The 26,762-nt window shown below is 49.2% G+C and overlaps 1 protein-coding gene across 2 annotated transcripts in view; it reads right to left on the bottom strand.

Moving 5' to 3' along the window:
* gldc (glycine dehydrogenase (decarboxylating)) overlaps positions 1-26,762 on the bottom strand; it is a 219,717-nt gene that overhangs the window by 96,522 nt on the left and 96,433 nt on the right. For both annotated transcript variants that reach the window (XM_072517219.1, XM_072517220.1), the window contains 4 exons: positions 18,544-18,740; positions 3,040-3,136; positions 865-970; positions 645-784 (listed from right to left, as the gene is read on the bottom strand). In XM_072517219.1, the coding sequence (XP_072373320.1) occupies positions 645-784; positions 865-970; positions 3,040-3,136; positions 18,544-18,740 (540 nt within the window). The remainder of the gene's footprint in view (positions 1-644; positions 785-864; positions 971-3,039; positions 3,137-18,543; positions 18,741-26,762) is intronic.

Raw genomic sequence — 26,762 nt, 5'->3', positions numbered from 1 at the left:
TGGTCTTGAGAGCGTCTTGGTTATCTGGCCTGGGCTTGCGAAATCCTACCAACTGTCCTGGCTTGAGACAATTCACACCTCTTTAGCCTGCGATTATCCCTCTCTCCAGTTGCTCCGTTTGGACCTGTAAAGACTTACTTACCTGCAAAGACTCGCATTCAAAGTATCGTATTGCATCATTGACTTTGGCAGTATATATGTTTCTGGAACCCACCTCTTCATTCACCTGAGGAAGGAGCAGTGCTCCAAAAGCTAGTGATTCGAAACAAACCTGTTGGACTTTAACCTGGTGTTGTAAGACTTCGTACTGTGCTCACCCCAGTCCAACGTCGGCATCTCCACATCATAATTGAACAGTGAGCCTATTTTCTCACTATTAATTGGCCCTTCCAGAGAAAATTACAATGAGTGGCTGTTACCCACATATTGCGGAGTTAATTTCTGACCACATTTGAGCCTGACAGCAGGATCCAGAAGCCTACAGGGAAAATCCAGCCTCAAGTCTACCCTGGCTTGGAAGCACATCAGGCGATACATTGCCCACGTAGAAATAGTCAGAATCAACCGGTGTCTCTTTCTAGAAGATAGGTGAAACGATTAGAAATTGTCCAATAGAGGGCAATACGATCTAAAAGTTTACTCACCATAGAATCACCATATCCTCGGAGGTTCATCTGCCGCTGGGCAGCCCTGCTTACTATCTCCTCGGTAGCCACACCACAGTGGATCTTCAGTGTGTCGAAAAAGAACTCGTGCTGTATTTTATGTCCAGCACGTTTCAAGCCTGATTCGGAAGAGATTAGCTCAGAATCGCTTTCAGTGGCAAAGTTGAAACAAGATTTTACTTCCAGTAGTAAGTCTTACCTTCGGCTAAAATTAAAGTAGCATTGTGCACCCTTTTCGCAATGTGTTTCAGTCCGTTGGGGCCGTGATAAACAGCAAACATGGCAGCCATGTTGGCCAAGAGTGCCTAAAATTAGAAGGAGAAATGAAGAAATAAAACACTTGTTTCGTCAAAAAGAAGTCTGTTATCACGACCCTATCTAAAAATAGGCCAACTGCAAACTCAATAGAGAAACTGTCCTAAATCTTACATCACTTCACATTCCAAAGGTCCATGCACAAAAACATCCACACTCTTCCGGATGTCACATTTCAACCCATATTTACCTAACTTTCCAGGTCCCAGGTAATGCTTTGACAGCATATAACGTGAGAAATTGGCAATGTTCCAAACACGAAAGATGTGTTGACATAAAAGTGGAAAACAACTGAAGACATTGAAAACAGGCAATCTAAAAATGGTCAGACAGACATAAACACCAATTTAAAGAGAGGAGACCAAAATAATTTTTAAAAAGTTATTCTTGCATGAGATTTGCCATCACTGGCTCGGCCTGCATTAATTGCCCATCCTTCATTGCACTTGAGAAGCTGGCAGTGATCAGGCTTCTTGAACACAACTGAGTGGCTTGTTGGGGCACTCCAGGGGGCAATTAAGAATCAACCACATGGCTATGAGTCTGGAGTCACATGTAGGCCAGGCCAGGGAAGGACGATTTCCTTCCCTCAAGGACCTTGGTGAACCAGATGCGTTTTTACAACAATCCAACAGTTTCATAGTCACCACCACCGAAAAAGCTTTTCAAATCCATGTTGAATTAGTCTATAATAATAATGTGTAATTTTCGGTGTCTGCGTTTTTGATATCCGTCAGTAAATTTGTTTTGTGGGCAGTATCTGGGGTACGTGAAGGCATGTAGAGAGCGCAGTGTCGAGGCACGTTTACATTAATTCAGGGGTTTCAGAGAGCTGCCAAATTCAGACATCGTTAAATCTGTTTTACATTTTTATTCAGTTAAAATAATTTTACTGTCTTTTTCTTCTGGTTGGCCGAACATTCTGAAGGTGGCGGGCAGGGCAGGCCTCAAACCTGCCTCGCCAGCCATTTCCAAAGCCCCAAATTCAAGGAAAGGGCAGAGGTCATTCCGAGTAATGCTCTCCTCCCATTGTCCCCTCTTCTCCCACTCCCTCCCCACAAGCCCACCCAGACGGGAGACACCTCAAACCCCTCCCTCCAATTAATGTAGGCCAACAAACAGAAAGTCTGAGGAGCAAGATGTCTCTGTCCGCATGCTCTTTGACACTCATCCCACACCTCAAAGATAAAAGAGCTTTATTTTTCTGTGAGCTTTAGTTAATGGTTTCTGCTCTGAGGCACAGCTGCTCTGATGTAGCATCGACTGCAGCGCGTGAGGCACAGGTGGCTGCTAGCGGTTGGTGGCAGCGGGATGGTTGGTGGAGGAAGAAACCAGTGGGTGACAATGGGCGACCAACAACAAGATTACCCAGGCTGGAGGGACTGGGGGCAGTATGGGTGGGGTCGGGGGGGGGGCAGCCATGCAGAGGGCAATGTGACAAGAGTGGGGCTAGGGTTGGCACAGGAAGAAGGGCAGGATGTGTAATGGAATGGGGATGTTACGAAAGGGATAAATGGAATAGGATGGGAAGGATGCCAGAAGATTGGAATGGCAAGGGAAGGGTTGTTGAGGGGGTCCAGCTGGGTCAGAGAAGTCAAGTTGGGGGTGTGGGTTGGATCATGGATGAGGTACAGTCCTGTGCGGGTTGGAGGTCGGTGAGGTGGGGTAGTCCTCTCAGGGGTCAGGGTGTTTCCGGGGTGGGGGGCTTGCGGGGATTGGTCTGGGTGTTTAAAATCGTTACACAGAAATTCAAAAATTAAAAGAGGTATTATTTCTTCTACCTTTTTCTGAGTAATTATTAGAGTAACCCTGGCAGAACCATCTAAAGTTAGCGATTTAAATTGTTTTGTCGGATGGCTCATAGTGCAATTGTCCAAGGGAAGTTAGTGCTTTGGAACAATTACCGTTGTCATGTAAGAACAATTACTTACATGGGAAGTTCGGAGAGGGATTCTCTAGAGCATCTTTGGGGTAGGCCCTAAATTTGACAGAATTTACCGACCTTAATTTCAAACCTGTCAACAGCAAGTGCTGAAAGTAATGATGCTGCTGGTTATACCTGGGCTGTGCAAATGTTGCTGGTAGCTTTGTCCCTCCTGATGTGCTGCTCTCTTGTCTGTAGCGCTAGACGATACACCTCTTTTCCTGCAGCATCCCTGAATGATACAAAGCAAAACAGTCATTGAAGAAACCTCGAGGAAAAAATGGTCCAGTTACTCATATCTCCACTGTAGTTCTTGGTTTCTCAAGAGAACAACTTGCAGAATACATCATGCTACTTGAGGCATTTAAGCTATGCAGTGGCCCAGAACTTGCTGCAGTGAGCTCCCCACTTGTTAGATTTTCTTCCTCACCCTTCAGTCGTGATTTTCTGCATCATAAACTGCTGGAAGTGCGAGATGGTAACAGCAACGGGGCATCTGGGACCTTGGTGAACGATTGGACCAACAATCTATCTCCTTAACCAATGAGATTTAAGGATTGAGAAAGAAACAGAGGAAAGAGGAAATTAGGGTAAATTAGAGCCAAATCAGAAAGCGAAAGAAAGAGAGGGAAAGAAAGATTGAATTAAAGTAGAAAAGAAACCAAAATACAAAAAAAAAAACACATTTTAAAACTTCATTTTGAACTCGCAGAACTATTTACTACCTGCAGGATTGAGATTCCACAGTTTGGATTGTTCCTTTTCTGGGCTGGGGAGTTTGGGTGGCATTCCACTGATACAGGTTACATCATAGACAGCTCCTAATGTTGTTAAATACCTGCCCTAACTTTCTGCAGTGAGTTTTATTGGTAATTAATGTGGCCACATTTTGACATTTGGCTGGGAGGGGTTGAGGGGAGCTGCAATTTTCAGGAGGGGAACTGTGGGTGATGCCCAGGTCGTTCTGCAACTTATGATGATTCACAGCTCATGAATATTGCTTCCTTGACACAAGCTACTGGAAAATGACTAACCTTGTGTCCATCCAATGCTGTTATTTTTCCAGCATTTTCTGACCCAGTGTGTAAATAATGAAGAAATAGCAAATGGAACCATGTCATGGAGCAGCAAGAGTAAACAGATACATTGCCTAAATAATAACTGATGGGTGAAAATGTGCTTTGTGACATTGAATGTTTATTTAAAATAGATGATTTATGGTATATTTTTTCCAAAATGGAAAGTAGAGATTGTCTCATATGAGGATTATTAAATAATTATTAAATAATCCCATTTAGTCATTCAATAGTATCCTACAACGTGAAAGACAAATGTATACACAATACTCGCTTCCTGGTTTTAACGCAGTCTTACAAAATGCAGTCAAGTCGGGCGGCACATTGGCGCAGTGGTTAGCACTGCTGCCTCACGGCGCTCAGGTCCCGGATTCGATCCCGGCTCCGGATCACTGTCCGTATGGAGTTTGCACATTTTCCCCGGGTCTGCGTGATTCTCACCCCCACACACAAAGATGTGCAGGGTAGGTGAATTGGCCACGCTAAATTGCCCCTTAATTGTTGGGTACTCTGAATTTTTTTTTTTTAAACGCAGCCAAGTCGATGCACAATTTTTCATGGGCTGCCAAAAATATAGGACGCAATTCAGCAGACTGCAATGCTGAGAAACATCCTGCTCTCCCAATGGCACTTTGCCGTTTTTTAAGGCCTTGTGGTGTTTCTTCCCGCCGAGGCCGCACTTAACAAAGAACAAAGAAAGGTTTAGCACAGGAACAGCCCTTCGGCCCTCCAATCCGGCGCCAACCATGCTGCCCGTCTAAATTAAAATCTTCTACACTTCCGGGGTCTGTATCCCTCTATTCCCATCCTATTCATGTATTTATCAAGATGCCCCTTAATCGTCACTATCGTCCCTGCTTCCACCACCTCCTCCGGCAGCGAGTTCCAGGCACCCACTACCCTCTGTGTAAAAAACTTGCCTCGTACATCTCCTCTAAACCTTGCCCCTCGCACCTTAAACCTATGCCCCCTAGTAATTGACCCCTCTACCCTGGGAAAGAGCCTCTGACTATCCACTCTGTCTATGCCCCTCATAATCGCCCCTCAACCTCCTTAGTTCCAGTGAGAACAAACCGAGTTTATTCAACCTCTCCTCATAGCTAATGCCCTCCATACCAGGCAACATCCTGATAAATCTCTTCTGCACCCTCTCTAAAGCCTCCACATCCTTCGGGTAGAATGGTGACCAACTTGAGGGATTTCCTGCTGGCAAGCTGATCTTGCCAGCAAGAGAGGCTCCTTGCCGATCGGAGCGCCATTTTGTTCGGCAGTCCCGATCTTCCCCCCTCTCAGGCCCCCACATCCCCACATTTTTTAGACGTCTCCCTCACCCCAATGCTAGTTTGCAACTAACATCATATGATGCTATTTCAAGCCACTAGTTACTTAGTCAATGTCAGCCAATTACCTCAGTTTTGTTAAGTGGACATTAGAGGAAACCTACATTTTCTCTTAAGCTCGCAATGAGAAGACATTTACAATATCTTGAGAAAAAATAAACAGGAAGCTTATGCTTTTTCAATATTCAAGTAGTAAAGATGCGATGTAATTGACAAGCAGTCAATATTTCCCGTTATGCAAATATCAATAGCAACAACGTTACACTCTGAAAACCTGCAACAACAATTTATTCATATTGATGAAGGGCTGGATTTTCATCCTTGATGGGTAAATGGTAGTCAGGAAAATGCAATCTTAGCGCAGCACGGTGGCGCAGTGGGTTAGCCCTGCAGCCTCATGGCGCCGAGTTCCCAGGTTCGATCCCGGCTCAGGATCATTGTCCGTGTGGAGTTTGCACATTCTCTCCGTGTTTGCGTGGATTTCGCCCCCACAACCCAAAGATGTGCAGGCCAGGTGGATTGGCCCTTAATTGGAAAAAATGAATTGGGTACTCTAAATTTAGAGAAAAAAAAGGAAAATGCAATATTTTAGACCCGTTAAAGTATCAATAGCAGAAACTACAAGTACTTGCAAACTCTTTATTTTCTGCTAATAAACATTGTGAAATTGACAGCAGAGATCAGAGAGCCATAGCTGTCAATCAAGCATTGTTTTCCCTGGGGCTCAGGGGTTTTAGCAGCCGAATGGATTTCAGGGGTCGCGGTGAAGAAGATATGAGCCTGACTGTAAATTTTACAATGTTTATTTACACAAAATAAGAGGTTTTAAGTGCTCGCTGTATCAGGTATTGAAGCACAGAAGATTCAACCAAATAGGTTTGCAGCAAGTATTTTTGGGATGGCTTGCCTGTGCTGTATGATGCTAAAATGTGCAGTCATCACCATCCCAACGCACACAACTGAACAGTAACCCAGATACAAACCCCTTAATGCTTTGCCGACAGAATTACAGCTTCTTGCTAAGAGAAAATTCATCCTCCCCATTCCTACTGAAGACAAACTTGACCTTACACTCCATGCCCACAGAAGAATACAAGCACAATTGCTCCCTCCTTACTGAAAGAAAAGTAGCCCCCTGAATTCATCTCTCATCGTCCTTTCCATCCACTTCCTCATTCCCTTCATCCATTTCTTCTTCTCTCCCTTACAGTTCGAACTGTCTGTGGTGATGACGGCACATGACTGCTGGGCATGGAGTGGGCAGCACGTTAGTACACGAGGATAGCACTGTGGCTTCACCGCGCCAGGGTCCCAGGTTCGATTCCCCGCTGGGTCACTGTCTGTGCGGAGTCTGCACTTTCTCCCCATGACTGCGTGGGTTTCCTCCGGGTGCTCCGGTTTCCTCCCACAGTCCAAAGAGGTGCAGGTTAGGTGGATTGGCCATGATAAATTGCCCTGAGTGACCAAAAAAGGTTAGATGGGGTTACGGGGATAGGGTGGAAGTGAAGGTTTATGGGGTCGGTGCACTCGATGGGCCGAATGGCCTCCTTCAGCACTGTATGTTCTATGTCTATGTTACCAAGGTCTAGCTGCCTCACAATTTCAAAGCGGTTTAATTTGCATGCTGAAAGAATATTGTGTTTCCCCTCCGGGAGGGGGTGTTTTGAACTAGGTGCAGTTTCAGAATAAACCGCGATTCTCCACTCCCACGCCGGTTGGGAGAATCGCCTGGGCCGCCGAAATTTCCGGGGACGCCGGTCCAACGCCCTCCCGCGATTCTCCCAGGCGGCGGGAACGGGCCGGTCGAGTTTCGCGGGCCGCAGGCCGGAGAATCGCCGGAGACACCCAAAATGGCGATTCTCCGGCACCCCTGCTATTCTCAGGCCTGGATGGGCCGAGCGGCCAGGCCAAAACGGCGGGTTCCCCCCGGCGCCGTCCACACCTGGTCGCTACAGTCGTGGGCGGTGCGTGAACGCTGGGGGGGCGGCCTGCGATCGGTGCCCACCAATCGTCAGGCCGTCCTCTCTGAAGGAGGACCTCCTTCCTTCCGCGGCCCCGCAAGATCCGTCCCCCATCTTCTTGCGGGGTGGATTTGGACAGGACGGCAACCGCGCATGCGCGGGTTGGCGCCGGCCAACCCGCGCATGCGCGGATGACGTCCGCTATGCGGTGCCGGCCGCGTCATCTATTTGGCGCCGCTTTTATGCGGGCGACAAGGTCTGGCGCGTGTAGATGACGCGGCCCCGATACTAGCCCATTGTCAGGGCCTGAATCGGTCGGGACCGGGGCCGTTCCGCGCCATCGTGAACCTCGACGGCGTTCACGACGGCGCGGCCACTTCGGCGTGGAGGTGGAGAATCCCGCCCCCTGGGAGCTCCCATTTACGATGGAGAGGAGGAGGAATTTCTTCTCTCAGAGGGTTGTTAGTGTTTGGAATTCTCTCCACCAACAAGCATAGGAAGCTGGGTCATTGAATATATTCAAGGTTGAGTTAGACAGCATTTCTCGATTGACAAGGAAGTGAAGGGTTAAGGGGACAGGCAGGAGAGTGGATCTAAGGCCACAAAAGATCATCCATGATCTTATTGAATAGTGGAGCAGGTTAACAGGGCCGAATGGTCTACTCCTGCTCCTATTTCTCATGTTCTTATGCTTCTGCTACACTTGGGGCTGCCGGTTTTAATGCTCACTAGAGAAGAGTTTGAGATGCAGGGATTTTGTCTCATTTTATTTCTCCAGTTTTGTTTTCTCCTCTGCTGAAGGCATTGGCCCATGGTGGGATTCTCGAAGCTGGGATTCTCCTGAATCTCACAGTTGCCTGTTAGTTCAGAACTTGAATATTGCTGAAAGGAGCTATGTTACAAGTGTAAATGAGCCACTTGCTAAACTATCCTAAACGTGTGTTAATAGCTACACTGGCAATCAATTTAAGATGATCAGTCAAACTGGTAGTGGTTCCTTTACACTTGTGAGAAGTGAAACAGATGGGGTCATGGTGACAGTGGTTAGCACTGCTGCCTCACAGCGCCAGGGTTCAATTCTGGCCTTGGGTGACTGTTAGTGTGGAGCTTGCACTTTCTCCCCGTATCTGTGTGGGTTTCTTCCGGATGCTCCGGTTTCCTCCCACAATCCAAAGATGTGCAGGTTAGGTGGATTGGCCATGCTAAAATTGCACCTTAGTGTCCAAAGAAATGCAGGGTGGTTGGGTTATGGGGTTACGGGGTTAGGGCAGGGGAGTGGGCCTTGGTACAGTGCTTTTTCGGAGGGTCGGTGCAGACCTGATGGACCGAATGGCTTCCTCTGCACTGTAGGAATTCTATGAGTCTATGAGGAGGACCCATTCTCTGCAAAGAAAAGGAATATGTTCAAGCCTTGTGTCTTTTCTGAATTACCCAGGAACTTATCGATCCCTTTTGCTTTCTCCACGGTAATGCTTCAGCCAATCAGTCGGCTTGTCTCCTGTCGTATAAATTGATGTGATCACTTGAAATTCGGCATTCTTCTGCTCGTCCTGATGAGTGGAAGATGAAAAGCTTCGACAACTGTCTCTCTTTGCAACAATAGGTGAGCTATTCTTCATGCAGAAGCTTCAAGAGTGGGTGCCTTTGGCTTATGAAAGACGAATCTCATCTTGATTTCACCCCACATTCAGACATGTGTAGCCACTTAAAATGGCCAACTCCCGATTCAAAATGGCGAACGGCAAAGGCTGATGGGAAAGTCAGCCAACAGGACAAAAACGAGCAGCTGCAGGTTGGCTGTGTATTTACCTCTGGAAAGGCCAGACAAGATCGACACCAGCAACCATCAGCATAACAAAACACCAGCCATCTGCATACTAATGAGCAATCCCCGGGAACAATGAGCAACATTTAGACACACAAAACAAAGCCAGACTCTTCGGCGCCAGCAGAAGCCTACACAAAAGGAGGTGAACGACCACCTTAAGACCGCCCATCGATCAGGGAACCGCTCCAGCATTGGAGAAAATCGAACCAAGTGATTGGGACAAAGTCCAATCACTTGGGACCAGGTACAGGGTCCGCCCCGAAAGGCGGGAAACCCCTGGGGGCTATAAGAATTGAGCCCCAAGTTCAAGGCGCTCTCTTCAGCTCTCTCTTCCAGCTCTCGTCACTCTTCAGCAGCCGATCGAACCTTTTAGTCTTACTTCAACGCTCGCTACGAGATAGGCGCTCCTAGCTATCAATCTGTACCAACTTCGAATCCCGCAGGCTCAGAACCTGAACAAAAGGCCATTTGTTTCCCTGACCTGGTGGACCAGTTCCAAGTTAAGTATAGGCCTGTTAGTTGTAGAAGTAGCTTAGACGTAGAATTTAGCATGAGTAGTGATTACTGTGTATAATAAATGTGCTTTGATTTAAGTCTTACTAATCGGTGTATTGGATTATTGATCATTACTCGGACTTGAACCACGTGGCGGTATCATAAAGATACCTGGCGACTCAAGAGCAAAGGTGATAAAACAGAGCAATTAAACTGAGGCAAAGTTAGCAACATTATTTGGCGACATCCTGACGGGACCCGATCTAGAAGTGGAAAACCACTCCGGGACAACCCAGAATTTGAATTAAAGATCCAATTGGAAACAGAAAACCACAAGTGTTCAAGCAGGTCTGATCAATACTCATAATTCGGAAGTGTGTGTATGCATGCGTAACTAACAGGGCGATAAGGTAAAACTGATCGATTTTTTGTTGCGACAAAACTGTCGGAAGTTTATATATCGGAAAGTAGCGAAAGCCGTACCCGTATTTACAGCACCGCCTTAATACCCCTGTCCCAAATTTGAAGAGCAGCATTCGGATTAATACCCCTGTCCCAAATTTGAAGAGCAGCATTCGGATAGGAAAGTTGGCAATGCAGCGCCTCATGAACACAGAGGAATTTGCGGTCGCAGCGACCAGCAGCAGTAGAGTGTGGCAATGTCCCATTTGGGAGGAAGAGATCAGGAAATATCTCAAAGGGAAAGGATGGCCCCTTTGGAATTAATTCTGTGACAACGAGGAATCGGGGCCCGGGTGTATAGGACATACTTGGTGGGAGAACCTGAGCAAGATCCACAAAAAGAGCTCAGAGAAAGCTCGCAAGCCGATGGCAATCGTGTCCTGCTTGGCACAATTGCAAGGCACAGAGGAGGTCGTCAGGCCGCTCCGGAAAGAAGTTGAGGGCATACATCGAAATAGTAAGGTCGATGTAAGCGAGGTAGAAAAGGTGAATTTGGAATTGAAAAGGAAGTTGGCAGCAAAAGATGGAGAGGTGGAGGATGCCAAAAGGGCACACCAGTCTTGTCTGGCGCACCTAAGCAGCTTCCAATCTCAATACGAAAAGGCCTATCAGGACACGCAACATGCAGTCCTGGTACGAGAAGAAACGGAAAAACAGGTAGAAGCATTACAGAGACAGTGCAGCGATCTAAAGGTAGCATTAAGAGCATTCCATGCTGCCACCACAGAACAAAGACAAAGCACGTTAGATCACGCAAAGTGCCGGAAGCAGATTGCAGAGCTGCAATCGCTGCTTTCTGTTCAGAAAGGTTTCCAGGAAACTTTTGGAGACAAATTAGATCAGGAAGACGGCCCTGATTGGGAAGAATTGAATGAAACAGCGCAGAGATATGTTCAGGGAACATGTGCTCAGGGAAAGCCACAAAAGAGAAAAGCACCCCAACCCCCCACACAGCAGATAGTTCAAGCTCCAATGAACCCAGTAACCACCCACCGCACAGCCACATCGGACGATGCGGAATTTCTATACTCCACCCCCTTAACAGTGACCCAATTACGGGACGCGTGCGATAAGATCACACCGTTCCTCCCCACCTCAGACCCCCACCATTTCTTTGCCACAGTTAAGCATCAGGCGACCATGTACGGCCTGGATGAGCTAGAGCATTGAAAGCTCACAGTTTTAAGTTTAGACCCTTCAGTAGCAGCAGCCCTTCCCGACCCACAGAATGTAGGAGGAGGCACCCTTGCAGAAATGCATACCGCGATCCTGGATGCGATCGGGTATAACCGGGGTGACCCCGTAGATGGCCTCAACAAATGTAGGCAAAAGAAATCCGAGCACCCTACAGCGTTTGCTGAACGCCTGTGGATCCACTTTGCAGCAGTCTTTGGAGACTTAGACCGTGCCCATTTGTCCCCAGATAACATGGCCAAATGGACCCGCACCCTTATCTCCCATGCCACAGAAACAGGATAGAAAGCCTGCGCGAGTTATGATCCCTCAGAGGAGGCCCATAACAAGAAGTGGGTAGTGAAACGATTGTCCCGCGCTTGGGAGCAATCGAAACAGAACAAACCCGCTGTTAAGAATACCGAGGAAAAGTAGGCCAGCGCAGATATGCAGGCAGTAAAAACACACAACCCCGCATGGGTGAATGAGGGAAAGAACAGCCCCCCACCCAAGTCACAGGAGTGTTACAACTGCGGACAGTTGGGACACTTTGCAAGAGAGTGCAATGCCCCTAGAAAGCCACAGAGAGCCCAGCAGACGGGCACTCTGAGTAAGAAAAAGACAGAGCCCATTCATAGCGTTAGTGCCCGTTCAGATCAGACGGACTTGACCGGAACGGACTGACGGTGTACAGGCTGCCCCAGTTGGGTCTGCGACACCCTTTGGGATAGGTCCGGACGACCGGTAGTTGCAGTGAAAATTCGGGGACAGCCCATCGAATTTCTATGGGACACAGGAGGGTCCCGCACCATGATAAATTCCTCCACCATGTTCCAAAAAGACACGTGGCCCACTACAGCCACCATCACCCTCAGTGGCGTTACAGGCCACTCACAGCAGAGACACATCACAGCCCCTGTACCCATTCAAATCGGTACCATCACCACCAAGCACCCCGTAGTTTTAGTTGACCTGCCCCACACAGCAGAACACATTCTGGGAATCGATTTCATGAATTCCCATAATCTTTCATTCGATCCAGTCAACCAGTGTGTCTGGAAGATGGCAAAATCCGCAAGAGCCCCCGCAACGCTCAACATAGGAGAGTATGCGAACAAAATTAGCGCAATAGACAAATTTTGGTTCAACCCGACCACGCTTAGCACGGACAAGCAGGTTAGGGCAGTTCTGCAAAAGAACAGGGCAGCATTCGCGACCCACAAGCACGACTGTGGACAGAGGCTCCGGACAAATAACAGGACCTGACCCTAGACCCCCAAAACAGTATGGATTCCCCCAAGAGGCAGAGGGAGAAATCTCCAAGGTAATAGAAAGCTTATTAGAGCAGGGCGTACTTAGATCAGTAGCCTCCACTAATAATGCCCCGATTTGGCCAGTGAAAAAGACCGATGGATCATGGCGACTGACCATCGATTACCGGGAACTCAACAAAATCACCCCCACAGTAGCCACAAGTCCCGAGACCATGCTCAAGCAGGGACTCAATTCCCGATTCTTTATGGTTTTGGACGTCAGTAATGGATTCTGGTCCATTCCATTGGCAAAGGCGTGCCAGTACAAATTTGCCTTCACCTTTAAAGCACAGCAGTACACGTGGACATGCCTGCCACAAGGCTTCCACAACGCCCCCTCCATTTTCCACCGACAGCTGGCAAATGGTTTAGCCAAATTTTCTCGCCCCGAACGTCTGGTTCAGTATGTAGACGACCTACTACTGCAGACAGACACCAAGGAAGAGCACATTGAGCTTCTGTCCGAACTCCTGGAACTCTTACACTCAATCGGTTGTAAAATCAACCCCAAAAAGGCCCAGATTTTGGAAGAAATGGTGATATATTTGGGAACAATTATCACACATGGTAAACGCGAGATCGAGCATAAAAGGATTGACTCGATTGCTAAATTGCCCCTTCCCCAGAACGTTTCAGCCCTCCGGTCGTTTTTAGGACTGGTTGGCAACTGCCAAAACCACATTGACGGTTTCGCCAGCAAGGCAGCACCCCTCTCAGACCTCCTAAAGAAAGGAGCCCCCTGGGAATGGCTTCCGCAGCATACGGATGCTGTGGACTCTTTAAAACAGGCACTCAGAGCAGCCCCCGCACTACAAGTTCCAGACCCGCTTTCCCCTTACGCCATAGAGGTAGCGACCACAGACCGCACCCTTTCGGCCGTGCTCCTCCAGGAACGGCACGACCAGTTAAGGCCCGTAGCTTATGCCTCCAGAATTTTAGATGCTGTGGAGCAGGGATTTTCAGCCTGTGAGAGGCACCTGCTCGCAGTATTTTAGGCAGTGCAGTAATTTTCATATATTACTGGACTGAGCCCCATCACAATCCTCACTGAACACACCCCCACCCAACTTTTACTGGGCGGACGACTCAATGACAGTACAGTAAGCCAGATTAGAGCAGCTAGATGGACCCTTCTCTTGCAGGGACGGGACATCACTGTTAAAAGGACAAAGACGCACATCTTTTTAGCCGACAACTTACAGTACCCCGGAACCCCCCATGAATGCGAAATTATCTCTCCACACCACAACACAGGCCCCTTTATTGCTAAAACACCCCCCAGAAAGGTAGGTAGTTCAACCCAGAGCCTCCAGCACACGTTCACGTGTGAGCCCATAAAGATCTATGTGGATGGATCTTCCACAGTCTTGGATGGGAAGTGCATGACAGGTTGCGGTATCTATGTCGAGGACGCGCCCTTGAGAAGATATCGTTAAAACTTCCAGGACACTTAGGCGCGCAGGCAGCAGAACTCGCGGCCATCGCGTATATAGTGGAACACCCAGATTCCTTCCCCAGCCTAGCAGACATATACTCGGACAACCTCTATGTCTGCAACAGCCTCACGGAATTTCTGCCCCTGTGGAAAGCAAGAGGATTTGTTTCCGCAGACGGAAAACCCCACCCCTCAGCCCCATTGCTCCGTCATATTTTACAGAGAGCCCAGAACAGGGCTTTTGGGATAATCAAAGTCCGTAGTCACTATCGTTCCTCCCCTCCCCCCCTGGAAATGTGAAAGCCAACGCACTGGCTAAAGCAGGTTCCAGGCATGGATACCTTTGGATCCCCCCCGAAAGCGCACCAGTGAGTGCAGTTCAGGTCTCACAGACAAAGATCGAGGATCTAGTAGAGGCCCAGAAGCAGGACAGCAATCTCAAGGAGATTGTAAAGGGAAAATATCCAGCACCCTATGAGAGATTCAAAAATGCACTGACCACACATGACAGTGTGGTGTTAAAAGACACCCTTTATGTGGTTCCTGAACAGGACAGGAATCAACTGATTTTTTTGTTCCATGACGGTCATGGACAGCAGGGAATCGATCCCGCTACAGGCCATCTCAAGCAGCTTTGTTGGTGGCCGAATTTAAAGGAAGATGTAAAACAATTACATCGAGAATTGTCTTGTCTGCGCCCAGAATAATCCGGACAGATATGCCAAAAAGGCTCAACTCAGCCACACCCGACCCGTTAATGGCCCCTGGACTAACCTCCAGATCGATTGTAATAGGACCATTGCCCCCTTGCAGGAATGGCTATAAATATGTACTTGTGGTAATTGACACATTTACGAAATGGGTGGAAGCATTCCCAGCCCGCACAAACACTGCAAAAACCACAGCCAAGATTTTGACTTACCACATCTTTACAAGATGGGGACGCCCCCGCAGCATTTAATCTGACCAAGGCTCCCATTTTACGGGACATGTCATGCAGAACGTCCTCACGATATTTGGCATCACCCAAAAATTCCACATAGCCTACCACCCACAGTTGAGTGGTATCGTGGAGCGCATGGATCGGACCCTAAAATCCACCCTCAGAAAAATGGTGCAGCAGATCAACACCACTTGGGACTCAGTCCTCCCTTTTGCGCTGATGTTTTTGCGTAACACAATTTCTACTTCCACAGGTTACACCCCACACACCCTCATGACCGGACGCCCCATGAAAGGCACAGAATATTCATTAGATTTGGACTTGACCAGCCCCGAAGTAACGGCCCTCACACACGAGAAAGCCGTGGAGCAATTAGTTGAAAATGTTAAAACGGCTCAGCTAGCAGCCGCAGTGAAATTGGGCACAAGAAAGAAACAGAGCAAGGGTTGTTTCGACAAGACAGTGCATGCGACTGAGTACAGTATAGGACAGCAAGCTATGCTCTCTGTACATAACTCCAGCACATTCCTGTCACCAAAATACTCGGGTCCGTACTCCATTGCGGACAAAGTAAGCCCTTCTGTGTATAAAATAAAGTACCCCAACGGTAAGACTGCGTGGTTCCACATAAACCAGCTGAAGGCATATGGAACACAGTCTAACCACGCACACCACGTCATGCTCAACGCAGCACACCACGCCCCGCCCACAGCCAACGTAACCCTACCCTCCCCCAACATGTCCAGCCCAGCCACGAACTCGACCTCGACTCCACCCCCGAAATATACACTCCGCCCCGGAACGCCCACAGACTGCAGCAGCAGAGACAGCGACTGTGACTCGGATGATAGCCACAGCACGCCTCCCTACTATCCCCATGCAACAGGACCCACACCCAGCGATTCCAACTACGATCCAAGTGATCCCTTCATGATTACTTTCCTGAACAAGCCCCACCACCGACCACTGAACTACACTGACGACCCCGATTTTGTCCCCACACAACTAGACACCAACTATTGGCACCGAGATAACTCGTTCCAACTCCTCCGCAATGACGAGAACGACCCCACCTCACACCACGGGTCAAGCCAAGCTGGGGGCTAGCAATATTTGGAGTAGTGGACGAACCGGGAATGCAGGAGGTGAAAGAGGCGGGCATTCTGGCCTTTGCGTCCCTAGTAGCCCGGCGAAGGATCTTGCTAATGTGGAAGGAGGCAAAGCCCCCCAGCCTGGAGGCCTGGATAAATGATATGGCTGGGTTCATAAAGTTGGAGAGGATTAAGTTCGCCTTGAGAGGGTCTGCGCAGGGGTTCTACAGGCGGTGGCAACCGTTCCTCGACTATCTCGCGGAGCGTTAGAGGAAGGTCGGTCAGCAGCAGCAGCAACCTTGGGGGTGGAGGGGACGTCCTGGGAGGGGGGTCGGGGAGACTGCCTGGGAGGGCGGATGAGCGGGAGATAACATGAAGGGTTGGGGGGGCTGGCACGCGCGGGTGAGGGCCAGTGTACAAAACTGTGTGGATGTGTCATTTTGCCATGTATATATCTTGTTCTGCGCGATTTCTCTTTTTTTTTTGTTACGAGGTGGGGGGGGGGGGGGGGGTTGTTGTTGTTTGTAAGGGAGAAACATTGTGTTAAAAAACTTTAATAAATATATATATTTTTTAAAAGACCGCCATCGATCAGGGACAAAGTCCAATCACTTGGGACCAGGTACAGGGTCTGCCCCGAAAGGCGGGAAGCCCCTGGGGGCTATAAGAATTGAGCCCCAAATTCAAGGCGCTCTCTTCAGCTCTCTTCCAGCTCTCGTCACTCTTCAGCAGCCGATCGAACCTGTAAGTCTTACTTCAACGCTCGCTACGAGATAGGCGCTCCTAGCTACCAACCTGTACCAACTTCGAATCCCGCAGGCTCAGAACCTGAACAAAAGGCCATTTGTTTCCCTGACCTGGTGGGCCAGTTCCAAGTTAAGTATAGGCCTGTTAGTTGTAGCTTAGACGTAGAATTTATGCATGAGTAGTGAATACTGTGTATAATAAATGTGCTTTGATTTAAATCTTACTAAGCGGTGTATTGGATTATTGATCATTACTCGGACTTGAGAACCACGTGGCGGTATCATAAAGATACCTGGCGACTCAAGACCAAAGGTGATAAAACAGAGCAATTAAACTAAGGCAAAGTTAGCAACACATGTTTCCATTTCCCAGCAGAACTCACTTGCTAGCCATCAGAATCAGTTGTCTCTCCCTTGCTCAGGGGTGCTCAGGCTAGCTGAGACATGTCTGTCAATTATGCAATTGAGATCAGCTAACTCAAAAACAGGAACTGAATCTGGAATCTCGTCAGATGCATGCATGAAATGCGACCTAGGGCAATGTAATTTTGCATTTTGCAACAGGACAGTTAATATCACCACCAAAACCTCTTCACAATAAGAGTTTTACTGTGGTCTCTGGAAGTCAGGTCAATGATTCAACTTCCTTTTACGATCGGCATCTTCAATTTTGAGGAACATCTTGAAACCCCTGTACTCAAGGGGCTTGATAATCTCCAGTGCGAACTAGCCTGATTAATTGGCACCAATACCGTAAACATCCATCCCCTTCATAACTGGCACAGACTGCGCGATATGCATCATGGAAAAGATGCACTCCAGTAATTTGCCAAGCCTCCTTCCAAAGCTACGGCCACTACTACCCAGAATGGACAAGGTGGCAGCTGACTCATGGAAATAACACCATTTGTAAATCCCCTGGCCATCCTGACTTGGAGCTATATCGCCGTTCCTGCACTGTCACTAGGTTACAATCCTTGAACCCCTCCCTAACAGCACTGTGGGTGTACCTACAGCAGCGGTTCAAGAAGGCAGCCCACCCCCACCTTCTCAAGGGCAATTAAAGGTGGGCAAAAAATTCTGGCCTTGCCAGTGACACTGAAATCCTGTTAAAATGTTTTTTGGGAAAGCCTGTCATGTTAAAAATTAAACAATGCCCTGATTTTCTGTGAATATTAGGATGCACACCTTAACGTCAATCTAGGAGCGTAACAGAGGAGGTGTCGAAGCTCTTGGAGAGCGAGTTAAATTCTATACTGGGAGAAAGATACAAGCATCATGATGTCCCCTTCAATATGAATTAACAAATCATTCACAGTTAATGGAAATATTGTTTATGACCAATAGCTAACTTTACCATTGTCACTAGAAGGCAGGCAATGTCCGAGCAATTTGTAATTAGCGTAACACAGCAAAGACAAACAGATCCAATAATACTTGTGGCGACCATGCCTGGATGAAGCATTTTTTCCAATTCTTCCATTGAAGGAAGTGCCTCAGGATGTTGGAAGCACTTTGGTACATCACTCATGTGGCTATTTTGATGGGTTTCCCTCTAAACGGGGTCAGCAGGTTAGTCAAATAGGAAGGCATCAGAAATGCCATCATGTCCCCACCATGTCCCGAAAAACACACACTCCAGAAGGATCGCTAAATGGTTGACTTGCCTCTTGAATTTCCCCCTTTTGTAAGATTGAATTAAAAAGAACACGGCATTGTTGGTTCGAGTCACAAACTGCCCCCTCCCCCTCCCCGCATTGACGCGTATTTCCGTACCTGGTAACCCCGACCATTCTTCCCGGCATCAGTCGGACAAGGCTTTCCTTGACGGCAAAGAAAGCAGCGTGCGGCCCTCCGTAGGAAAGCTGCACACCGAACCTTTGGGAGCTGCCAAGTACAATGTCCACAGCAAATTCTCCGGGGGGTCTCAGTACACACAAGGCCAGGAGGTCAGTTGCACAACATGTCAAGGCCTGAAAAGTAAAGAAAAGGATGTTATGGATGTGAAAGCCGAACAACGTTTTAAATAAAAACCACGGCCAAAATTTTCCAACCCCCCCTGGGCTGGTTTTGCCACGGCAGAGGCGGCTCACCATTGAACGCCTGCGTGATGATCCGGTCGCACTGAAACCTGTGGCGTTTTGCATGGCGAGTGTTGACTTCAGCAGGACCGTGGGTAGGAAGGAAGGACCAGAAACTCCCGCCCCACATTTCTGGAGGAATGGGGAGGACTGACCCTGATTTACTTCTATGTTTGCAAAAATTACTTATCAGCACTTATTTGTTTAGTGTTTCAGTGAATCAGGAGGGGAGGTATTTAGTGTTAGCAAATGGCACACTTGGTCACTTTGGTGGCATGAAGCTACATGAGCCCAGGCATAGCATGGCCCGGTACAGAACCATGGGCGAAATTCTCCAGAAACGGCGCGATGTCCGCCGACTGGCGCCCAAAACGGCGCAAATCAGACAGGCGTCGCGCCGCCCCAAAGGTGCGGAATGCTCCGCATCTTTGGGGGCCGAGCCCCAACCTTGAGGGGCTAGGTCGGCGCCAGACGAATTTCCGCCCCGCCAGCTGGTGGAAACGGCCTTTGGTGCCCCGCCAGCTGACAGCTTCCCACGCATGCGCAGTGGAGGGAGTCTCTTCTGCCTCCGCCATGGTGGAGACCGTGGCAGAGGCGGAAGGGAAAGAGTGCCCCCACGGCACAGGCCCGCCCGTGGATTGGTGGGCCCCGATCGCGGGCCAAGCCACCGTGGGGGCACCCCCTGGGGCCAGATCGCCCCGCGCACCCCCCCCCCCCCCCCCCAGGACCCCGGAGCCCGCCCGTGCCGCCGGTAAGGTAGGTGGTTTAATTTACGCCGGCAAGACAGGCATTTTAGCGGCGGGACTTCGGCCCATCCGGGCCGGAGAATCGCGCGGCGCGATTCCCACCCCCGCCGAATCTCAGGTGCCAGAGACTTCGGCAACCGGCGGGGGCGGGATTCACGCCAGTCCCCGGCGATTCTCCGACCCGGCGGGGGTTCGGAGAATCTCGCCCCATATCTGAATAGCAAAACTTTTGGATGTGTCATATTCTTCTTTCTATTCGGTTAGGTTTCTTTACGCCCCCACTTTCGAATTGAGCAGCTCATTAATTGCTGATTCAAATGAAAATTGCTGATTAAAGTATAAAGTAATCAGCGACAATGTATAAGAAAGCCCCACCACATTTTACGTAGAAACAGGTTACAGACTTCCGGGTGCGGCGATGACCAGCTGAGTCGCACGTTTCGGCAGCTCCCTGTGAAACGGACTTTTGGGCTCTTGATAGGAGCCCCAACGGCAATTTTAACGGCTGAAAACACCGTGCGGTAAACCAGAAGGGTGTTCCCCCTGGACACGGATGGAAAAAGGAGAGGAAAGTGGCCGGATTGCAGCGGATCCTTTGGAACAACGGCAAGGAAGGCAAGCAGAAACCAAGATGGCGTCGGAAGGTGGCAGTTTCATATGGGGCCCTGAACAACAAGAGTTTTTGAAACGCTGCGTGGAGGAGATAAAAAAGGAAATGAAGAAAGAGTTGTTGGCCCCGATATTACAGGCGATTGAAGGGCTGAAAGAGGAACAAAAGACCCAGGAGCAGGAGCTTCGGGTCGTGAAGGCGAAAGCAGCAGAGAATGAAAACGATATACAGGGCCTGGTGGTGAAGTCGGAGATACAGGAGGCACACCAGAAACGATCTGTGGAGAGGTTGGAGGCACTGGAAAATAACGCAAGGAGGAACAACTTGAGGATTCTTGGCCTTCCTGAAGGTGTGGAGGGGGCGGACGTCGGGGCATATGTGAGCACGATGCTGCACTCGTTAATGGGAGTGGAGGCCCCGACGGGTCCGTTGGAGGTAGAGGGAGCATACTGAGTTATGGTGCGAGGATCGAGAGCAGGAGAAGCTCCCAGAGCCATAGTGGTGAGATTTCTCCGTTTTAAGGATAGAGAAATGGTCCTTAGATGGGCGAAGAAAACTCGGTGTAGTAAATGGGAGAACGCGGTGATCCGCGTCTATCAAGATTGGAGTGCGGAGGTGGCGAGAAGGAGGGCGAGCTTTAATCGGGCCAAAGCGGTACTTCACAAAAAAAAGATAAAGTTTGGAATGCTGCAACCGGCAAGACTGTGGGTCACATATCAAGGGAGGCACCACTACTTTGAGACGGCGGATGAAGCGTGGACTTTTATTGCAGAAGAAAAATTGGAATGATTGGACTACGAAAATGAACGTTTGGACAAAGTGGTGGGACGAGTGGGGGGGGGGGCGAAGAGGGATTGTATGATTAATCCTGCGGTATGGTAACTTTTCTTTCTCCCACAGGTGGTGATGGGGGGAGGTGGGGAGGGAGAGGAGATGGGGCGTTGGCCATGGGAGGCGGGGCCGAGGGAGAGGCGCGGGCTTGGTTCCCGCGCTATGATAATTATGGCGGGAATAGAGAAGCAGGAAGGAGGGGGCGCCGCATGGGGCGAGCCGTGATCACGGGGGGAAGCCGAGGTCAGCCAGAGTTTGCTGACTTCTGGGAGCAACATGGGGGGAGTAATTACGCTAGCGGGGGGTCTAGCGGGGGGGGGGGGGGAATTACTGGGTTGCTGCTGCTGGGGAAAGGGGGGAGTGGGTACGGGAAAGGATGGGCGGGGGGGGCACCGTCTGGGAGAAATACAGCTGCGTGGGAACTGGGCGAGAAGCTGGAAAATGATGGCTAACCGGCAAGGGGGGGGGGGGGGGGGGGTGGGAAGCCCCCCAACTCGGCTGATCACGTGGAACGTGAGGGGGCTTAACGGGCCGATAAAGAGGGCACGAGTACTCGCACACCTTAAGAAACTTAAAGCAGATGTGGTCATGTTACAGGAAACGCACCTGAAACTGATAGATCAGGTTAGGTTGCGCAAAGGATGGGTAGGGCAGGTGTTCCATTCGGGGCTGGATGCGAAAAACAGGGGGGTGGCTATATTAGTGGGGAAGCGGGTAATGTTCGAGGCAAAGACTATAGTGGCGGATAACGGGGGCAGATACGTGATGGTGAGCGGCAAATTACAGGGAGAGATGGTGGTGTTGGTAAACGTGTATGCCCCGAATTGGGACGATGCCAATTTTATGAGGCGAATGCTAGGACGCATCCCAGACCTAGAGACCGGAAAGCTGATAATGGGGGGAGACTTTAACACGATGTTGGAACCAAGGCTGGATAGGTCGAAGTCCAGGACTGGTAGGAGGCCGGCAGCAGCCAAGGTGCTTAAGGATTTTATGGAGCAGATGGGAGGGGTGGACCCGTGGAGATTCAGTAGACCTAGGAGTAAGGAGTTCTCGTTTTTCTCCTATGTCCATAAAGTCTATTCACGCATAGACTTTTTTGTGTTGGGTAGGGCATTGATCCCGAGGGTGAGGGGAACGGAATATACGGCTATAGTCATTTCGGATCATGCCCCACACTGGGTAGACTTGGAGATAGGGGAGGAAACAAGAGGGCGTCCACCCTGGAGAATGGACATGGGACTAATGGCGGATGAGGGGGTGTGCTTAAGGGTGAGGGGATGCATTGAAAAGTACTTGGAACTCAATGACAATGGGGAGGTTCAGGTGGGAGTGGTCTGGGAGGCGTTGAAGGCGGTGGTTAGGGGGGAGCTGATATCAATAAGGACACATAAAGGGAAGCAGGAGAGTAAGGAACGGGAGCGGTTGTTGCAAGAACTTTTGAGGGTGGACAGACAGTATGCGGAAGCACCGGAGGAGGGACTGTATAGGGAAAGGCAAAGGCTGCATGTGGAATTTGACTTGCTGACCACAGGCACTGCAGAGGCACAATGGAGGAAGGCGCAGGGTGTACAGTATGAATATGGAGAGAAGGCGAGCAGATTGCTGGCACACCAATTGAGGAAAAGGGGAGCAGCGAGGGAAATAGGGGGGGTGAGAGACGAAGATGGAGAGACGGAGCGGGGAGCGGAGAGAGTGAATGAAGTGTTTAAGACATTTTATAAAAAATTGTATGAAGCTCAACCCCCGGATGGGAGGGAGAGAATGATGGAGTTTTTGGATCGGCTGGAAATTCCCAAGGTGGAAGAGCAGGAAAGGATGGGATTGGGAGCACAGATCACGGTAGAAGAAGTGGTGAAAGGAATTAGGAACATGCAGACGGGAAAGGCCCCGGGACCGGATGGATTCCCAGTTGAATTTTACAGAAAATATTTGGACTTGCTCGCCCCGCTACTGACGAGGACCTTTAACGAGGCAAAGGAAAGGGGACAACTGCCCCCGACTATGTCAGAAGCAACGATATCGCTTCTTTTAAAGAAGGAAAAGGATCCGCTACAATGCGGGTCCTACAGACCAATCTCCCTCCTCAATGTAGATGCCAAGGTCTTGGCCAAGGTAATGGCAATGAGAATAGAGGAATGTGTCCCGGGGGTGGTTCATGAGGACCAAACTGGGTTTGTGAAGGGGAGACAGCTGAACACGAACATACGGAGGTTGTTAGGGGTAATGATGATGGCCCCACCAGAGGGTGAAACGGAGATAGTAGTGGCGATGGATGCCGAGAAAGCATTTGATAGAGTGGAGTGGGATTATCTGTGGGAGGTGTTGAGGAGATTTGGGTTCGGAGAGGGGTATGTTAGATGGGTGCAGCTGTTGTATAGGGCCCCAGTGGCGAGTGTGGTCACGAATGGACGGGGATCGGCATATTTTCGGCTCCATAGAGGGACAAGGCAGGGATGTCCTCTGTCCCCATTACTGTTTGCACTGGCGATTGAGCCCCTGGCGATAGCGCTGAGAGGTTCCAAGGGATGGAGGGGAATACTTAGGAGAAGAACACCGGGTATCTTTATATGCGGATGATCTGCTACTATATGTGGCGAATCCAGCGGAGGGGATGCCAGAAATAATGCGGATACTTGGGGAGTTTGGGGAGTTTTCAGGGTATAAATTGAACATGGGGAAGAGTGAGCTGTTTGTGGTGCATCCAGGGGAGCAGAGTAGAGAAATAGAAGACCTACCGTTGAGGAAGGTAACAAGAGACTTTCGTTACCTGGGGATCCAGATAGCTAAGAATTGGGGCACATTGCACAGGCTAAATTTGACGCGGTTGGTGGAACAGATGGAGGAAGATTTCAAGAGATGGGATATGGTAGCATTGTCAATGGCAGGGAGGGTGCAGGCGGTTAAGATGGTGGTCCTCCCGAGATTCCTCTTTGTGTTTCAGTGTCTCCCGGTGGTGATCACGAAGGCTTTTTTCAAAAGGATAGAAAAGAGTATCATGGGTTTTGTTTGGGCCGGGAAGACTCCGAGAGTGAGGAAGGGATTCTTACAGCGTAGTAGGGATAGGGGGGGGCTGGCACTACCGAGCCTAAGTGAGTATTATTGGGCCGCTAATATTTCAATGGTGAGTAAGTGGATGGGAGAGGAGGAAGGAGCGGCGTGGAAGAGATTAGAGAGGGCGTCCTGTAGGGGGACCAGCCTGCAGGCTATGGTGACAGCCCCATTGCCGTTCTCACCAAGGAACTATACCACGAGTCCGGTGGTGGTAGCTACACTGAAGATTTGGGGACAGTGGAGACGACATAGGGGAAAGACCGGAGCACTGGGGGGGTCCCCGATAAGAAACAACCATAGGTTTGCCCCGGGGGGAATGGATGGGGGATATGGAATGTGGCAAAGAGCAGGTATAACGCAATTGAAAGATCTATTTGTGGATGGGAAGTTTGCGAGTCTGGGAGCGCTGACCGAGAAATATGGGTTGCCCCAAGGGAATGCATTCAGGTACATGCAATTGAGGGCTTTTGCGAGGCAACAGGTGAGGGAATTCCCGCAGCTCCCGACACAAGAGGTGCAGGACAGAGTCATCTCAAAGAAATGGGTGGGGGACGGTAAGGTGTCGGATATATATAGGGAAATGAGAGACGAAGGGGAGACTATGATGGACGAGCTAAAAGGGAAATGGGAAGAAGAGCTAGGGGAGGAGATTGAGGAGGGGATGTGGGCAGATGCCCTAAACAGGGTAAACTCGTCGTCCTCGTGCGCCAGGCTAAGCCTGATTCAGTTTAAGGTATTACACAGGGCACATATGACTGGAACACGGCTCAGTAAATTTTTTAGGGTGGAGGATAGGTGTGCGAGGTGCTCGAGAAGCCCAGCGAATCATACCCATATGTTTTGGTCATGCCCGGCACTACAGGGGTTTTGGATGGGGGTGACAAAGGTGCTTTCGAAAGTAGTAGGAGTCCGGGTCGAACCAAGCTGGGGGTTGGCTATATTTGGGGTTGCACAAGAGCCAGGAGTGCAGGAGGCGAAAGAGGCCGATGTTTTGGCCTTTGCGTCCCTAGTAGCCCGGCGCAGAATATTGCTAATGTGGAAAGAAGCCAAGCCCCCGGGGGTGGAGACCTGGATAAATGATATGGCGGGGTTCATAAAGTTAGAGCGATTAAGTTCGTCCTAAGGGGGTCGGCTCAAGGGTTTACTAGGCGGTGGCAACCGTTCGTCGAATATCTTGCGGAAAGATAGATAGGGGAGAACAAAGAAGGCAGCAGCAGCGGCCCAGGACTTTGGGGGGGGGGGGGGGGGGGGGGGTGGCCTGAGACAAGGCAGTTGCCAATTAGGGCTAGTTTTTATTTTTTGTTATTTAATATTTATTTATTTGTTGTTGTTTTTGTTTAAATTTAAAAAGGTCATTATTATCTGTATTGTTACAATGTTGTGTAAAGGATGCACAATGTACTGTGTTGGTTGACCAAAAATTTTCAATAAAATATTATTTTAAAAAAAAGAAACAGGTTACAGTCACCGTGACAGTTCCTTAACCCAAGTTCATCACCTGGAAAGGAGACACAGCGGCCATTACACGGCCTTTGTCCCGGCCTACACTCCCTCTCCAAACCAGGCATTGGCTGCCAGTAGATACAGAGAAATGAACCTCGTGAGATCTGCTTCTATTTATTAGAAGCAGCAAAGGAATTCAATGACCACTTTATATTCTCAAGGTTAATAGTTCCCAATATTTATACAATCACCTGAGCCGCTTAATTTTTTTCCACTCACGTGCTGAATAATGATCTTTGGCTGGGTAATGGGTTATCTCAAGTTTTGAGAGCAGCCTTGGGGTTTGACTAGTTAGAATTTACGATGAATGGTGCAATCTTTACTTTTTCAAAAATTATTTCAGGGGATGCAGATATCGCTGGCTAATTGCCCTTGAATTGGGTGACTTGCTAGGTGGGCCATTTGAGAGGTAAGTTAACCACATCGCTGTGAGTCTGGAATCACATGCAGGACAGGCCAGGTAAAGATTTCCGTCGCTGGGGGCGGCAGGGTGGGTTAGCACTGCTGCCTCAAGGCGCTGAGGACCCGGGTTCGATCCCGGCCCCGGGTCACTGTCTGTGTGGAGTTTGCACATTCTCCCCGTGCCTGTGTGTGTCTCACCTCCACAACCCAAAGATGTGCAGGATAGGTGAATTGGCCACAATAAATTGCCCTTTAATTGGAAAAATCAAATAAAAATCAATCAATAAATAAAAAGATTTTCTTCCCTGAAGGACATTACTGAACCAGATGTTTTTTTGCAACATTGATGATCATGCCAAGGTTACCAGAAATGAGACTAGCTTTATATTCCAGATTTAAAGCAACTGAATTTAAATTCCACCAGTTGCCCTGGTGGAATTAAACCCTTTGCCCCCCCCCCCCCCCCACAGGCATTAGGATTACCAGTCCCAGGACATTACCACTACGCCACTGTCTCCCCAACTGTAGTGCTTTGATCAGGTTTGTTTCAATTCTTAGCTCCCCGGTGGTCACACGATCAGATTTGGGTTTTTAAAAAATCTGAATTATGCGTCAGGCACTCACTTTTGCCAAGTTCCGTGTTTTCAGAAAATATTTTGTACTGAAAAATGAACGACAGTACAAATGCAACCCCCACCTTGCTAATATTTCATGAATTTTTAGAGTTCTATGTTCTACTTTGAATTCAGTTCTGGAGTATTCCCCTCA

The sequence above is a fragment of the Scyliorhinus torazame genome, chromosome 9 (assembly GCF_047496885.1).
Source record: "Scyliorhinus torazame isolate Kashiwa2021f chromosome 9, sScyTor2.1, whole genome shotgun sequence".
Taxonomy (NCBI): domain Eukaryota; kingdom Metazoa; phylum Chordata; class Chondrichthyes; order Carcharhiniformes; family Scyliorhinidae; genus Scyliorhinus; species Scyliorhinus torazame.
The sequence above is the reverse complement of the archived record's forward strand: the minus strand, read 5'-3'. Positions and strand labels throughout refer to the sequence as shown.